This window comes from Danio rerio, chromosome 21 (genome assembly GCF_049306965.1).
Source record: "Danio rerio strain Tuebingen ecotype United States chromosome 21, GRCz12tu, whole genome shotgun sequence".
NCBI lineage: Eukaryota > Metazoa > Chordata > Actinopteri > Cypriniformes > Danionidae > Danio > Danio rerio.
In genome coordinates, this window is record NC_133196.1 from 33157250 (window position 1) to 33175985 (window position 18736).

Here is an 18736-nt window from a genome sequence, read left to right on the forward strand (position 1 = left end):
GTTTATGGCAGAGGTCAGCGGATAATGATAATGCGATGGTTTGATAACAGTATATTCTGACTTCACAATACAACGTGGATCCTTTATGGCACTGCACGATAAAATTTCTGATGCAATCGAGCTGCTATATGTAATCATATTCTCATATTAACATACAGTTACATCATCAACTGGATCTAGTATTAGCTATAGTGTTTTCCTACTGACTGTGCAATTTACCTAACATGATTTATAATATTGTTTAATATAACTATAACTTAAATGACTGAGCTTTTTCTGCAAAAACCATCAAATTTTGTACCACCTCTGCCTTTTGACACAAATCAGGCAGGCAGTCACAACAAGCACTGCTCATGTGTTTAATTACTTTTAATGTTAGCCTTCTTAAATAAAATTACTTGAGAAAATGAACACAAAAAGTGTTTGTTTTAAGTAGTTTGTTTTTATGATGTTTTACTGGAAAAAGCCTGAATAACAGGTAACATTTAATGGTCTCAACTATTTGGCCATATCTCGTTCTGCTATTTTTGCACATCAGAGAAGTCAAACATATGCTTGTCCGGCTGGCTAAGATGAAAAACAAACACAGACAACAGTAATTTAAATAACCAAAGGTTTGGAGAAAAGCATCTCCTAATACACAACAGATCTAACCTTAAAGCAGATGAGCTAAAGCAGCAGCAGAAGTAGAAGAAGAGCACACCGGGGAAACTCCTGTAAGTCAACAACAGAAAAGAAAAAAAAAAACATCAAATTTTGTACCACCACTGCCTTTTGACAAAAATTGGGTAGGCAGTCACGACTACCGACAGACCCCAAGTGAAGCTCAAGCTCAAGTCATGTGTTTAATTACTTTTAATATTAGCCTTCTTAAATAAAATAATGTTTTACATGAGAAGATTACTAAATAAACACAAAATGTGTTTGTTTTAAGTAACTCACATTTCATGATGAGGATACTAACACAAGCGACGCAATGGTGCAGTAGGTAGTGCTGTCGCCTCACAACAAGAAGTTTGCATGTTCTCCCTGCGTTCACGTGGGTTTCCTCCAGGTGCTCCGGTTTCCCCCACAGTCCAAAGACATGCAGTACAGGTGAACTGGGTAGGCTAAAATTGTCTGGTCCATTTCTGGTTTTGCTTTTTTTTTGCACAATCACTAATCAGAGAAGTCAAACATATGCTTGTCTGGCTAGCTAAGATGAAGAACAATCTGATATGAAGACAACAGTAAGTCAAATAACCAGAGGTTTGGAGAACAGCATCTCCAAGCACACACACATCAAACCTTGAATCAGATGAGCTACAGCAGCAGCAGAGGAAGAACAGCACACGGGGGGAAACTCCTGTATGGCAACAACAGCAAAACAAAAGTTACAATTTACACAGGCTCATCAAAATTGGACAAAAAGATCAAAACTGACTGTGCAAACGGATGAGTCTTAATTTCTGGTGTTACATTCAGATGATATAAACGTCCTAAAACTAATGCAGTTCTGAATGCTAAAGGAAACCCAATCCATTACTGGGAATGTGGACCTAATATAGTGAACACTGAGAGTGCAACATAGTGCATACACAGTTGATTTGATAAGACAGATTTTTTTCCCTTGTGTACTCCAACAAGTGATTCAAAACTTCAAAGTAAACATATTGATACCAATGTAGTTAATTTGTAGTTTTGGACAAACTACAAAAGAACACTAACATCAGATTAGATTAGACCTAACTTTACAATCCCTATATGTACTCACCGACTCTGCAAATGTTTAATCTAATCTGATTTCAAAGCTGTGGCTAAATTGACAAACTAAACATTCATTCATTAAATTTCTATCAGCGTAGTCCCTTTATTCATCAGGGGTCGCCACAGTTGAATGAACCGCCAACTTATCCAGCATATGTTTTACACAGCAGATGACCTTCCAGCTGCAACCCAGTACTTGGAAACATCCACACACATTCATTCACGCACATAGGCCTACACTACGGCCAATTTAGTTTATTCAATTCACCTGTGGCGCATACCTTTGGACTGTGGAGGAAAGCTAAGCACCCGCAGGAAACCCACATGGACACGGCAAACTAAACATAACAATTCAAAAAAATATACTTTAAAGAGAGAAACAGGATAAAAAAAAGCTACTAACAGCAAATTTTACAGAGTAAATCATATTTTAGATAGATTAATAATATATGCATATTTAGATAAAATACATTGTATTGTTTTACATTAAAATATAAAACTAGCAGCCATTTAAATTTCTAGATTGTATCTTAAAAATGCATTCTAAAATTCCTGAGCCTTGTTATTCATAACAAGATGCCACTATCATTGTCATCAAAAGTAACAGTTAAAAAGTCATCTGTCTTTTGTTTTTACCATTCCATCAACAGTTTTAGTGTAAGTATTTGGCAAGGCGACAGGATTAAACATTAAATCTCCATTTACCAGTTATATTTGTTGAGCTGTACAGCTTTTACTTGTTTAGTGTAGATCTGTCGATATGAAAATGAATCATTTACTAAAATACTATACCATTAACGTCACCTTTAACGTAGAAGCAGTGAATGGAAACGCCCTGGAAGCTGGTTGGTCCTTCAGCTGAATGGGTGGATAAAGTATGCGTGTTACTATTTGTTTATGTGCCTACGTCATAATCCCCCCTAGCCACAGTGGCCAGCGTCAAAACGTAGAAACCGGAGCCGAGGCTGATCATTTGCACTCGGGCAGACAAAGTAAATACAACAAACCGAAGTTCCCTGCATCACAAGCCAAGAGGTAACTATTTACTCTTTTACATTCATTCGACGTCAGCTATTGAGATAAATAAGACGGTTTGGTAAAAATCCACTATGACTCCACATCCACAATGGATCAACGTGGATCCTTTATTGCACTGTACGCTGAATTTTCTGATGCAATCGAATCGCTTCATGTAATCATATAACGTTACTCGTGCTCATTTACAGCTACAACGTTAACGCTAGCTTTTAATGTCTGCATATTACATATGTTAGCTACATTATTGTGAATAAAAACGATATGCAAAAATATGTGTAAAATTGTAAAGTGGACCAATGCACTCTTGTCAACAGAATAAGGAAGAATATATGTGGATTTGCTGTCAATATGATCAAATTCATAATTAATTAAATCATTTATTCTTACTCCTTCCTGCAAAATTGTTTACATGTAACATTACCAGTATTGAAATATTTACATGTTATACTCCGTGCTATGAACATAACGTTATTATGATTAAACAGTTATGACATTGGCTATTTTAAAATGCAATTTACATATATAACCGTGATATAATAGTCACAACAATTCGTCTGTCTGTTATACTTTTATTTTGCAGGATTATTTATCGGAGGTTCAAACATATGTGTGTCTAGCTCGCTAAGACAGAGAACGTACAGCATTCACTTCTATATAAATTCAAAGCCTGTCTTGCATGTCTCGTTGTTATGTCTAAATTTGCTCTATATTTGATTCAAATTGTTCGCAAAACGCCGTGTTTTTATTTTCGGCGCGATTCATTCATTCACCCGAGTTCCCGCTCGCTGGGCACATTTTGTATTGTAGTTGACGTCACTTACCCGGAAGTTGTAACGTTATATGCTGTAACAATTGCATCAGCCCAGAACTGACTGGTACCGGTTCTGACTGGCCGGGTCTCATGCCCACCCCTTTACAAATAATGAGTTTGAGTATTACGTCAAAAGTAATATTTGATTCACCCCGTGACGTTCGTTGTGTTTGTATGTGTTTTTGTTGTCATGTGTTTTACACAAGCTGAAAATGTAACTTTAAGATAGTGGCTTTGTTTTGGTAACCAACACATTTGTTTAATTTGCTTCACGTGTTGTTTTTATTTGTTTTCATACATTTTACAACTTTTTGGACTGCTTTAGCACATGAAATGTGGTTTGTATATTACGTATACAGTTCATTTTTTGTGACTTGTCACTAGGATTGTGAATGTAGGAATTAAAAAATGTAATTACCAACTCTTTACCTAATTATTTAAAGTTTTATTATAATATTTTAAGAACATTCAGACTCTTGTCTTTGCAGTGGTTTTCATCACAGAACTAAATGCTTGAAGACTTGATTGACTATTATTTTAAATTAAACAATTTCACAATAATCGACCTATAACAGATTTTTATATTATAGCACTCTATTGTTTGGTAACACTTAACAGTAAGGTTGCATTTGTCAATGTTAATCTAGTCTGTCGATTAAAAACTAGTTAATTTCTTAGTTAATTTTTAATCACGTCCAGTAAAGTTGATGTTATCAATTGGGAACCCTTGTCACTTGATTTTTGCAAACAGTATTGTGGAAGTAATAAATTACAAATGTAAACATTCAATGTGAAAATTTTTTTTTAGTAAAAGGCAATACAGTGCTTCAGTGGTAAGCACTGTCGCCTCACAGCAAGAAGGTTGCTGGTTCAAGTCCTGACTGGGTCAGTTGGCATTTCTGTGTGGAGTTTGCATGTTCTCCTTTTGTTCGCGTCTACGGGTTGGGGTCTAACAGTAATCAGGTACAGAAATGGAATAATCTCAATGCAAAAAAATGCATTTCTTACTTTGCTTTGTCTTGTCTCTTGTTCAAATATCTAAAATCAAGTAAAAATATTGTTTTGTTTTTGCCTAAGCGACATTTAAATGTATAAATATTCCTTGTTTTATAACAAGCTGTTCACACATTCCTAATTTAAAAAAAAGTAAACCACAGATAAAAAATCTCAAGCTTCAGCCCTCAAGCTTGAAGCGTCTCTGGTTGGTATTTTGCACAATCTTTGGAGCCCCTTTAAAAGGGGTCTGTGTGATGGCATCTCGCCAACTATTCGAGAGGTTGCCAGGTTCATTCACAGCAGCATGTGCCACCCTGAGGCCTGAATAAGAACCTTTCATAACCACGAACACTAGAGTTCTCCCAGAAAGAAGCTCTCATGCTGGTTTCTGCTTGTAATATGGCACCAGTGGGCTGTGGACACCTAAAGAGCTTTGCAGTATCTCCTTGTCATTGTTTGCTATGAGAAGACACGTATTCCTGTTCTGTGTTAATGTTCACCACATGCAGACACCTAAATGTCCATTTACCCACAGATATCATGCTTCTAGGCTCTGCTTATCAGAAGTAATACTAGCCCTGGCTTAGTCAGAAGCAGAGCATGAGAGAGTTTTTCCTTTAAGGATTTAGCAAATCCTGTTATGAGGGGTAACAGTAATACATCTAAATGTTTCTCGAGTTGTCAAACGTAGCATCGATCGTATCACGAATAGTTTACAGTATATTGCTGCATGCCCATTGTTTGAGGAGAAAACAAACTGATTATGCTTTGGATATTGGGTTCATGGTGTTTGTTTTGAAAGTTCCGATGATGGACTAACACATTCATTGACCTGCAATACAAAATCCATTGTGCAGAAAGCAGAACCAAAACAAAAACAACACCTAATGTAAGCCAATCGAAAGCCTCGCTCTCCCGTTAAGAAGGTTAACCGGTTGGCGGGTCTTTGTGTAAGCCTCTTAGAATTCATTGAGGTATTTATTTTGAGAAAAGCCCAGTGAGTCACTTCAAAACACTAGCATCACACATACACACACTGTTAATGGGTAGTTGAATCTTTAATGTACACGATGACTGTTTAAAGATAGTAATTAGCCTGTGCTTTATCTTAGCTTTTAGCTGGTAGCATTTTTGATATCGGTTAACACACCTTGAACCAGATTTACTTCCTCTTACTTTACAAACATTTTGTTAGTGTCATAACTATCTGGATTTACTAAAGATGCAGTGTAACATTGAATCACTACTATAAAAATCTTTTATCTGGTTAACAGTAAGTTTCATTCGTAGTTTATATCTAGCGAATAACCATGAATTGTCTTTCCCAGAATTCCCTGCATGATACTTCACTTCATCTGTGATGTACGTTAGAGTTTTATGTTACATCAAAAGTTGATAAATAATGTGTATTGCATTACTTTAGTGTCAAAGGTGTTACCATGATGGTATTTAGTAAAACACCTTGGCTGCATTCGAAACCGCTTACTACTTAGTAGGTACTGCATTTGAATTTAAACGCACTACCCGGCTGTTAGAAAAGTACGTTCTATAAAGTATGAATGTGAAAAGTATGAATGGAATTCGGATGTACTACATCCGCCATTTTGTAATAGTCACGTGACCTACCTGCGTGAGTTGTGTCGCTTCACTCCCATTCTTGAATTCTCTCACGGCGCATCATGGGATATCGCAGCTGCTTGTTTGCCTTTTGATTTGCTTTGGTAATGCACTGCATAAAATATTATGTAAATGAGCTGTTGCATCAGTCAGTGTTCTTTTATTTGCGCATTGATAATAGAATCATTTAAATTACATTTTTCCTCCCACTGTGCTGTCAATAGATTTGAACTTTGAAAAAGGAGCTGTAAAAACTGAAATTTCTAGTCAATATACCAACAATATTATAAAATAGGAATAATTACATTTATTAATAGTAATAATAATAATGATTATTATTATTATAATTAATAATAATTATTATTACATTATCATCATTAACTTACCCTTTACACCAACCTGTTTGTTTTTTTATGTTGAACACAAGAATATATTTTAAAGAAAGTTGGACACCTCTAACCATTGACCTCTAAAGTATTTGTCCTCCATCCTATATGTCAATGGTTATCGGTTTCCAGCTTTCTTCTATCTTACTGTTGGTTTAACAGGAAAGAAAAGAAAATCATAAAGGTTTGGAACCACTTAAGGGTGAGTAAATGGCAATTAAATGTAAGTTTGTACACTTGTTAAAAATGAATTGGCAGAAAGTCAAGACAACACATATTTTTATGTTGATTTAACTTAACTTAAAGTTAATCAGGTTTAAACATTTTCAGTTAACCTAATACTTTTATTTAGTTTGATTAATGAATTTATTTATTTAACAGGGACATGCACAAAAATTACATTAACCTCAAAAAGGAAAGATGCATTGTGCCAGGTTGTAGCAGGTTTTTTTATTTTCCACCTGCAGTGACTGGACAAGTAAAAAGTAAAACAATCAATCAATTCATTAAAAGTCAGTTTAAAACATACAGTTATAATCACATATAAACTAAAACGCTGACAAATCCAAAACATCTCACTCAGTGTGTACAAATTTGACTTGACAGAAACCACCTCCTAGTCAGGCATGAAAACATCTTATATTTCGTACATGTGATCATTTCTGTTGGGAAAAAAATCCATAGATTTGTGGCTTTATAGATAAAATAATTTTATCATTTGCGATGTTTTCTCTAATGTGGAACTTAACATTTTTTTTTAACGAGGGAGCCGAAAGATTGTGAATAATTTAAAAAAACAATACAAATATTTAATAATATCAAACTTAAGAGACTATGTTTTTTAATATATAACAGTGATGGTACAACCGTGGCTTATTATTTAAAGTTTTAAGTACTCTTTTTGTATAATGATTCCAACAGTGTTAAAGATGATTTATATGCCTGAGACCAGCTCGTTATACAGTGCAACAAATATGGCTCAATCCTATATTTAAATACATACCTGAAGCCTCATTAGTCAGAGAATCTCTAATACGTAAAAAAAATTCTTAAATTGAATCTCAGTGTGGTATAGGGCTGAGCGATTTAATCGAAATCGATTAGTTAATAGCAAGAGACTGCAATATAAAATATATATGTAAGCAAAAATAATGAATGACATCTGAGGTGAGTTGCTTCGAAATCAGTGCTTTTATGCTATAACTATGCTTCAGGAAATTAAAAATGCTAGAATTTCTGTGATGGTGTCCTGAGGCATCACAGACATGGTATTAGTTGTCGCGATTACACGAGAAGAAATGATTGAATCTTGTCATGACATCCATTTGTTGTTTACAGCTCCCCACAACACCCTATGTCAAGGAAATCGTGCCGAAATCGTGTGATCTGACCAGGGCTTTATAACTAGCCAATCGAGTGAGCACACTTTTGTTTTGCCCAATCAGAATTGCGCAACTGAACTACGCCCACAATGAAAAGAAAAAAAACAGGAAAGCGCTGAGAAGTGGGATTATGGCGCCTGCTGCTACAAAAGCATTAATAGACTAATTAATATCAAAGAAAAACAGCATGTTGGTAATATGGGAAATTGGGAATATTTCGGTTTCAAAGTCACAAACACCGAACAAAAATAGGTCATTTTAAAAAGCTGTCACATAATTGTTGACACTGCTTACAGATTATTAAGCTGAAGCTTGAATTAAATCGTAAATTAAACCGTGATTGCAATATCTGTAAAAAAAAAAAAAAAGAAAGCGCAATATTTTCCAAAAATCTCACAGCCCTAGTGTGGTAGCAGTTTTTTATTAAGGTTTCACTCTAAAGTGATGCCTAATTAATTGAATTCAGTGACATTTTTAATACTTTGCCCCATTTACAAATTTTTTAAAAACATTTCCAACTTTATATATATTTGAGAAACACATGGATACAGTTTTTTTCCAACATTTAAGGTGAGATTAGAATTTTGATACCATTATAAAACATTTAGCATTTCATTTGTTAATTTGGTAGCAACTTCATTCATTCATTCATTTTCTTGTTGGCTTAGTCCCTTTATTAATCCGGCATTGCCACAGCGGAATGAACCGCCAACTTATCCAGCACGTTTTTACACAGCGGATGCCCTTCCAGCCGCAACCCATTCACACACTCATACACTACGGACAATTTAGCTTACCCAATTCACCTGTACTGCATGTCTTTGCACTGTGGGGGAAACTGGAGTACCCAGAGGAAACCCACGCGAATGCAGGGAGAACATGCAAACTCCACATAGGAATGCCAGCTGAGCTGAGGATCGAACCAACGACCTTCTTGCTTTGAGGCGACAGCACTTGCCTACTGCGCCGCTGCGTTGCCAGTAGCAAATTCTGTTTGATTTTTTTTTTCCTTTTTTTCACTGTAACGTACAGCCTCATCAGTATACAGTAATAAATTGGCATCAATGCATATAGCTGGAAAATCATTTATATAAACACTAAAAAGTAAAGGACATAAAAAATGTAAGTTGAGATGACTAGAAAAGTCCATTTGATTCAACCAAAAACTTTAAGGCCACAAGAAAACATTTATTAACATTTTTTTTAATGTTGGTATTAACAAATACTATTAAATGCTTCAATATTACTATTACTAAATAGATACTAGATCCAGTAGATCGTAGATGGATGCAAAATACTATTAAATAATTCAATTTTAGACAAAAACTTCAAAAGTAAAAATTGATTTTGATATTTGGCACCAGTTAACCAGGAAGTGACTATTTTGTTCGAATGGAAGCGCTGCTTTATTTGCACGTCTTTCATGCAATATTCCGGTTTTGTACATTTAGTTAATTCGCATTTAATTATTTGCACAAGTTAATTTGCACTTTTGGATGCAAACTTAGCTAATGATGGCACAGTTTTCAGATTTGTTTGAGCCATCTCTAGAACTCAAAATTAAAGATGTAAGATATTAACTGACGTGTCAAAACAGGCACAATCAAGGTCAAAATTGTCCCTTTACAGTAGTGTAAAGTACAGTAAATGTGTTTTACAGTAGCAGGGCTGCAATTTCATTTTACAGCAAGATAGCCCTAACAAAACTTCTTTTTAGGATAAAACATCATTTATCACATTTTAATTTTTCAGTACATGACAATTTTTACAGTATTTTACTGTAGTTTATTAAAATTTTACATTAGCAGTACAAAACCTTTATTATTAGAATTTACTATTGAATAATTTCTAAACAAGTGACGAATTCTTTCATTAACTGTCACATTTTTGTACTACACAATCATTTGATTCAACAAAAACGTTAAGGCCACAAGAACACCTTTTATTGAAATTATTTTAACGTTGTTATTAAAAAATACGGTCACACTTTACAATAAGGTTCATTAGTTAATGTTAATTAATGCATTTACTAACATGAACAAACAATGAACAGTACATTTACTACAGTATTTGTTCATGTTTGTTAATGAAAATACAGTAGTTCATTGTTAGTTCATGTTAACTAATGGTGCATTAACTAATGTTAACAAGCATGGACTTGGATGTTAATAATGCATTAGTAAATGTTCAGTTATGATTAATAAATGATGTACATGTGTTGTTCATGTTAGTAAATGCATTAACTAATGAACCTTATTGTAAAGTGTTACCAAAAATACTATTAACCCTATGTAATAGATGTAGAGATAGCTAATCACACACACACACGTTTGGTCATGTTCTAAAATTACCAAGTTCTGGCATTTATTGTTTAATTTCTTTTCAAATGTTTTGCATGTATCAATTGACACTTGTCCTATTGTAGGAATATTTGGTTCAATTAAAGATCCCAGTTTACACAGCAAAAATATGATTTCTTTTTCAACAAAAATTGCTAGACGTCTTATACTGCTCAAATGGAAGGACAAATTTCCTCCAACTTTTAATCATTGGATTAGGGACCGTATGTACCATCTCACAATGGAGAAGAGTCGGTACTCCACCAAAGGTTGCAGTAAAAATAATTTTCTTATTTGGCCTGTGCTGACATTTATAAAACAAATAGATCCAAACTTAATATTTTCAGTTTGATTGTTGTTTATTTGTTTCTCACATTTTTGTTTACTTCCCTCCATTTTATTTCTATCTAAATTATTTTATTTCTTGATTTTACATTTGTAAAGCCTATTGTGACTCTAGTTGTGCGTATACAATACAAAACATACAAAAACATATACTGTTTTTTTTATCTTCTTGTCTTGTATGCATGTATATATCATGACATGATGTAAAACAGATTAAAAGTGGGCATAACATATCGTAAAGGAATGGTGTAGTGGGGCGGGGGGCTCTGAGCAAATATAATTTGTCTGTTTTTTTTTTAAGATATATTTTAGAAATTTATGTTTTATTGACCAAAATGTAAAAAAAAAAAATACTATTAAATATTTCAATATTACTAAATAAATACTCCAAAATACTATGAAATAATTAAATGATGGACAAAAACTTTAAGTAAAAAAAATGGTTAAATATAACATTATAATAAATGGGATTTCTTTCAAGTACTAAAATTATTATTACAATTAATTGTACTTGGTTAATCCACATGGCACAATGCTCCTTTTCAAGAAAATTGTTGAGCATTTTAGCACAACCAAACGAAACCAACTTGCAACAGGTGTGTTTAATACTACGATTTTGCAAAGAGATTCTTCTTAATTCTCCCACATCCGAATCAAAGTGCTACGGCAAAATGTGTAGGTCTCGTCGCTGTGCCAGTTTCCCTCAGGAAGAACAGGCGTCATGGTATTCATGAATTTCTCATGGCCAGATCAAAAGCCTTCCAGATTTAATTTCGCCTACGTGTCACCCAGCCATCCTCGTGGAGACCACAAGAAAGAGATTAGCACTGCCGCCCTCGCCGCGGCCTATCGTACATGTGTGCACTGTACAGTCCGAAAAGAAACATTTTCAAGGCTACTGATATCTTTGCACTCTGTAACCTCATTTAGCCGGTCAACACGTCCAAAGGAAGGGATAATTCTGGACGCTCTCGGCTGCTAGATATATCAGTGCCGCAATTAATATGTCATATATGCGTATTCATTTCTCGATAACAAAAAGATGTGAGTAGGGAAAGAAAGCATCCATTGTGTGCGTTGTGTAAGGCTTAAAGTCCTGAGCCCTTGCCCAGACTGAGCTCGATTCAAACCGCTAAGAATCTTGCCAGCTGCTGTGCCAAGTGAAACAAACCATCTTGCAGATAAAAAGAGTCTATTTCAGCTCCTCTATTGTACGGTGAGTTACAGGGATGTTTTTGTTTTTCTCACCCCCTCCTCAGTCCTCTTTGTCAAACCTGTCTTTGATCCAGCACACAGAGTTCTCTGCAAGCATTTCCACAACTTTCATGAAGACATTTTTAGCCATTTTCATTGTTCTGGCTTTGTTGTTTTTTGCTATAAGTGTTATTTATAAGTGTTAAATAATTATAGGACGGGAAGTCAAATCGTCACGATGTAGCGCTCCATCATGTTCCTGCTTTCTTCACTTGTCGCTGCATCTGTGTTTGTGTGGTTTTTGATTGCTGAAGGTTGAGTGTGACCTCATTTGTGCACGTTTACAAATCATCATTTTTATGAGAAATAATCTTTACATCTTGCAATACTGAGTTAAAGAAATCACAAATTTTATTTTATTTTTTATTTTATTTGAAACTTTGTATCTCACAATTTTGACTGTGCATGTTTTGAATTGTTAGTTAATATGGCAGCACTGTTCCCAGCAAGTTAATGCAGAAATACAATAAAGTGTGCATTTTGGACATGCGCATAAAAAAATACACACCAAGATGCGCATAAATCCTAAAAATGCCCATTACTGAGTAGGAACTTTTTATTCGATAAGAAAAAATTTGCTTAAACTATGATGGAAACATTTTCCGAACAAATTCCAGTGTCTGATGATAAAAATGTGTGTGAATGTACAAACCAGCAGGCAAGCCACATGTAAAACATCTGAAATGTTGTTTTGGTCGTTTTTAGACACCGTAAGTGTTTCAGCAGTTAGTGTTATTACATTATGAATTACCTCTAAAATAGTCAAGAGTGTCTGTGCTCCACTTCTCACGCCCTCAAGCTCCACCTCGCGTTCATTGTCGACATTGTCTTTTGAGGCTCAAGTCATTTATTAAATGAGTAAAAGATTCACACAGCTTATCTGACCAAAGCAAATTTTGCTTTTACTTTTGATATTTGGAGTTGAGCAGGAAGTGACGATTTTGTTTTCTTTGACTCGCAGGGGTGATAGCGTTCCGGCACCACGCCGGATTTCCGGCGTACTGTGGCTGCGGGGGGAAAAAAATCAGGTTCACGGATATTGATCTGTCATTTCTCTAGATTCACAGAATTCACTCACTGCTGAAAGCGGCGGATTGGTTTTTATTAAGTGCCATTTTGTGTGCTCGTGAATCATCTTTTGAGTGTAGACGCCATGTAAATAAAAGATTAATTGTGTAATTTAGAGAGCTTTTTTAAATTATAACGGATCTTTGTGAGATCTCTATGAACTAAGATTAGTGACGCTTTTTAGTGATAATAAGAGGAGCGTGCTTTGCACTTTCCAGGCTATAATCCATTCAGAATTTGTATGAAACTTTCGTTTTCGGCACATATACGCTGACATGTTTTGGGAATGACATCTGCATATTTACGCTGGGATAATTCTCGAAATAACGGTGAAGCAACAGACGGGACAAAAATATATTTCCCCCTTCTCTTTAAACAACTTAGTGTTTCAGCTATGAAATAGTTCAGTTTTGTATGTATCCTAATAGCAAAGTGTTTATATTTAGTTTCGTTTTTTATTATTTAGAAAAACGCTTATTTAGAAAAACGTTTGGAGCATTTTTTATTCGTTAAAAATAAGTTTTTTTAACGAACAGCGCCCAGCGGAAGACCATCATTGTATGTTTGATCAGTTTGCCTTCTCAGATCATCACGACTTGCCTAAAATAAAAGATATAAAACAGTTCAAGTATAAAACAATGGTAGCTTAAACGTTAAAGAATGTGTGCTATTAGGCGCATTGTTTGCTTATAAAAAGCTTGCAGGACATCGAGGCGCCAGAGCAATCACTTGCATTTTTTCAGTGGGAGCAATTTAAAGTTATCCGTCATTTTTGCTCACAAAGTACGAGTAATACATCAAAAAACATTACATTACAGCGTTTGGGGGTTGGATTGGGGCTGCAGCGTGACACGGCCCAAAGCAGCATGTCTGTTCAGACAGCAGTAAATAACTGAGCAACTATTTGAACTGCACAACCGTTTGTAAATGATAAATTAACATTTATTTTATATCTTTTTTTCTTCATAAACTGTGCAGCTTTTGTCTTTTCAATGTATCTTTTTGGGCTTCTGGAAGAACATTTCCTGAGCCTCTTGGTATGGAAAGTCAGAAAGCGCCCTTCTTACATAGTGGTAGGGGAAACACTGGACTGCATTATAAGAGAACCGTAAATTTATTTAGTGTGATAAAACAGCAAAAATTCTGTCCCACGCTCATGACCAAAAAAACTAAAAGAGGTCGGCTGTGGCATAATAAAAGCTGCACTACTTTTGTGTTTTCATGTTGCATTTGTCGATCATCTGCAAATTCTTTATAAGTCTTGTCTCGCGTTGGCAGATTTCAACATTACTACAATACATTTTTAATACTTTATCTCAATGGTCTCAAACTCAATTTCTGGAGGACTGCAGCTCCGCATAATTTAGCTCTAACTCACATCTGCTTAATAGTCTCTAGTTTTGAAGAGCTTGATTAGTTGGATCAGCTGTTTTTGATTAGGGTTGAAGCAAAAGTGTGCAGAGCTACGGCCCTCCAGGAATCGAGTTTAAGACCTGTGGTTTATCTCATCCACGAACATGATTTTTTGAGGAGTCTCGTAGGATGTAATGAAGACCACAACTTCCATGATTCCACACTTGTGGACGTCATCAAAATACTATTTTGTTTGTTGTGAGTACATCCCCTCTAGTGGTAAAAAAAGACATCCTCTGCCTTTACAATTATCCAATTGTTGTCTGTTGTCTGTCCAATAGTCTGAAAATTGTGATGAATAAGTCAGATGCAGTAAACCACTGAACGCCATGCAGTGGAAATCAGTAATCTATGTTCACGTTTCTTCACTGTTGTTGCGTCAGCGGTTTTGTGGTTTTGATAGCTGTGCTGCAACTCAATGTTCAGTTGTGACCTCGCCTGCGCATGTTTCCAAATCATTTGTGTTTGGCTCAGCTGTAAACGTCACCAGCGAGAACTGCACAAAATGTCAACATCGGTGTACTGCTGTTTGCTCAGACGTAAACATGACCATGTAACCCGAAGAGCAGGCAGGAGCGCTTTGGAATCAGAAAACGCCGATAAGGGGTTGAGCGGGTCAATGAGATACTGAAAAGTTCACACAGAACATTGCGGAGCTTGTTGGTTTTCAGAGCGCTTGCATGAGCTGTTATAATTGAGCTGCAGCAGGTTTTTGCGTGGGCGAGTCGAAGTCTTCAGCCATCTGTCTAAATATACAGGAGACTAAATCGTGTTTGAAGGATTCTTTCAGACTTGTACGGTTTCAGTCAGACTGTGACAACTTAATAATTTAAGAATGCTTCAAATCAGGCTTCTAGGTCACATTAGAGAAATGCTGGCAATTGTGTTAGGTACATAGGAGGGATATATGACGCACAGTATAATCAGAAGTCCATGGAAACTTGTTTCTGCCACTGAATATGAAACTAGGACTTTCTTTGTGTCAATTACAAGTATATTTCCCAAATCTTGGTTCAGACTTTTCTTCTTTTTTTTGGTTGAAGAGATTGTTCACACAAAAATGAAAATTCTGTCGTTTACTCGTCCGTGTTAGTCATTTCAAACATGTTTAAAAATGTTTCCCATGTTGAACACAAAACAATATATTTAGCAGAATTTTGGAAATATCCATTGACTTTCATATTATTTTATTTCCTACTATAGACCACCTGACAAATGTCTTGTCGTCTATTCCAGTTGTAAGAGCAACAAATAATAACTTGACTTGTAGTTGATCATTTGGAAAAGTGTCAGAAAGTAGATTTTTCAGATGAATCGTCTGTTGAACTGCATCCCAATCATCACAAATACTACAGAATACCTATTGGAATCTGCATGGACACAAGATTCTCACAGAAATCAGTCAAGTTTGGTAAAGAAAAAAGAATTGTTGTTGCCCATTAGATTACAAACCACAGGAGAGGGCAAATTCTTCAGCAGGATAGCGCTCCTCATACTTCGGCCTCCACATCAAAGTTCCTAAAAGCAAAGAAGGTCAAGGTGCTCCAGAATTGGCCAGCCTAGACAGCAAATATGAACATTATTGAGCATGTGTAGAGTAAGATGGAGGAGGCTTTGAAGAAGAATCCAAATAATCTTAATTAATGGAGTCCTGCAACAGAGCTTTCTTTGCCATTCAGATGCCTTTATTAATAAGTTATTTGAGTCATTGCAGAGATGTATGGATGCAGTCCTCCAAGCTCATGGCAGTCATACATAATATTAATTATTTTTTCACTGCACCATGACTTTATATTCTATACTGTACATTATTTCTATTGTGACAAGACTTTTGTCTAAGCAAAGTCAGACCTTACTGTCCTTAATAAATAATTAAAAATCATGGCATGATCATAAATTATTTTGGTCGGATATGTGTAATCTAGAGGCCTTTGCCTTTCATATTAACCACTTCTGATACTAAGTGATCAACTAAGTCAGGTTTTTATTTGTTGTTCCTAAAACTAGGATAGGCGACAAGACTTTTGTCAGGTAGTGAATGGATGTTACCGGTTTCCAACATGTTTTCAATATATCTTGAATCTTGGATTTGTGGTCAACAAAAAAAAATAAATCTCTTTAAAATTCTTCAGAACTACTTGTGCTTGCATAAATGGTAGGAAATTGTTGGAAACTAACTTCAATGTCTTTTTTCAAAGAATCGTTCATTACTCTACTCCATAAATATTGAATCACTTAAAAAAAATCACAATTTTAAGTCTCAGCTTATTTTTACTCTAAATTGATGAGAAACATGAAAAATATGACAAATTTTTGGGGCAAATGTATTGAAATCACTACCCCTTTTCAGCTGAATTTTGTTTATACAGTAGGATTTACAAATGACAGCAGTACAATTTAAAAACAATAAAACTATTAAAGTAAATATTTCTCTTTCTAATCGACTTTCTTTCCATTCAAGAATCCTGGAAAAGTGTGTCGGTTTGGTTCATCACATACAGTTTATTGCCTGATTTTTTTTTCTCCAGCCAGTTTTCCTTCTTCTTCTTCTTCTGGCTCATCGTGTATTACATTCCATTTCTACATCCACCCATAACCACTATTTAATTGAAGGCCAAGAATCTGGAGATTTAGGACACTGCGCTCCTTGTCCTCCAGGAATTAGGGCCATCTTTGTATTTACTTACTACTTTGGAAAATCACAAAATGGTGCATTTACTGAAGTCTGGAAATGATTTGTAGTGAACACTATGTTCAGCAGTAAAAAAAAAAACACTGTGAAAAAACAAGTCCTAACTAGATCAGTTAGATTAAAACTAGACGTACTGTCTTGTGTAACCGACTTTTACACACCCAGATGTGTCTAATTCTTCCTTCCTCTTTTCTGGGCTCTTCTAGGCAAATAAAAACCAGCACAACCAACAACCTCACCAGATCTGGAATTAACCATGGTGGACAAGATGGCCTCTTTCGGACACATCCTGCTGCGGCGGCGGGCGCTAGATTTTTCAGGAGAGGAGACGCGGTTTGCTCGGTGTTTGTCCACACTGGACCTGGTGGCTCTCGGCGTGGGATCAACACTGGGTGCTGGAGTTTACGTTCTGGCTGGAGAAGTTGCAAGAGAGAAGGCTGGTCCTGCTATAGTGTTATGCTTCCTCGTGGCCGCTCTTTCCTCCATGCTGGCTGGATTGTGCTATGCAGAATTCGGCGCTCGAGTCCCGAAGACTGGATCTGCATACTTGTATAGCTACGTAACAGTTGGCGAAATCTGGGCCTTCATCACTGGTTGGAACCTCATCCTCTCATATGTTATAGGTAAGTTTAGTACTAGAGTGCCCTCCATTGATATTGGTACTTTTGGTTAAAATGAGCAAAGTGTTTATTGATTAGTGTGTTTATTGATTGAATGAATGTAAATTACCTTATTTTCTCCTCCTCATGTTGTTTTAAACCTTTATGAGTGTCTTCTGAAGAAAACAAGATTCTGAAGAACACCGGTTGTCGGGGGGTTGTCAGCATTTTTGCTATAATTAATATATCTTCTTTTATATTCAACAGAAGAGTTATGCTTTGCTTGAAAGGGGTGATCGTTAGACTGTCACAACAAATTTAGAATTATGACATGACACTTGTCATAAGCACCTATAAAATCTCATTTTTATTTATGACACATTTTATTAAGTGTCATTCGCTCAGTTATGTCTTTTTAAAAGCAATGGTGACACTGTTTGAGTTGTCTTTGTTAGGATGACTTGACATAATCAAATACAAAATAATCTGTGTTTGTCTTGATGAAAACTTGACATTACCACAACAGCATGATTTTTCATAAATTCGTCATAAACATGATTTTCATGAGGCCATAATAATTACGAAGGCATTTCTGATCACATTTAAATCAATAATGTGTCCAGGCTCTCAAAAGAGGCTTTAAAATCCACAGCAAGAGAGGCTCTGAGCTCTAATGGCGCTAATTTCAGCTAGCTTCCCTGCTGAAAAATCCAGCTTAAACCAGCCTAGGCTGGTTGGCTGGTTTTAGCTGGTCGACCAGGCTGGTTTTAGAGGGGTTTTGGCCATTTCCAGGCTGGTTTCCAGCCATTTCCAGCCTGGTCTTAGCTGGTCAGGCTGGGAGATGACCAGCTAAAACCAGCTTGACCAGCCTAGCCAAGCTGGGAGTCCAGCCAAAACCAGCTATATCCAGCTTAAACCAGGCTGGTCAAGCTGGTTTTAGCTGGATTTGGCTGGTAATTTTCCAGCCTGACCAGCTAAGACCAGGCTGGAAATGGCTGGAAACCACCCTGGAAATGACCAAAACCCCTCTAAAACCAGCCTGGTCAACCA

General features: G+C 35.9%; 1 protein-coding gene and 1 long non-coding RNA gene across 3 annotated transcripts in view; one reads left to right on the plus strand and one right to left on the minus strand.

The window, feature by feature from the left end:
* The first annotated feature begins 2701 nt into the window (after nt 1–2701).
* The window catches only part of slc7a3a (solute carrier family 7 member 3a), a 35548-nt gene continuing 19513 nt past the window's right edge, over nt 2702–18736 (plus strand). Inside the window, exons 1-2 of one of the 2 annotated variants that reach the window (NM_001007329.2) lie at nt 2702–2781; nt 17294–17710. In NM_001007329.2, coding sequence (NP_001007330.2) covers nt 17344–17710 — 367 coding nt within the window. In that variant the 5' untranslated portion in view covers nt 2702–2781; nt 17294–17343. Of the gene's footprint in view, nt 2782–17293; nt 18379–18736 lie in introns of both variants that reach the window. The other variant, XM_073934487.1, reaches the window with a different exon arrangement.
* Nucleotides 8021–10999, minus strand: LOC141380017 (uncharacterized). Its single transcript, XR_012397244.1, has 2 exons — nt 10229–10999; nt 8021–9915 (listed from the first exon to the last, which is right to left on the minus strand). It is a non-coding gene; the product is annotated as an uncharacterized lncRNA (long non-coding RNA).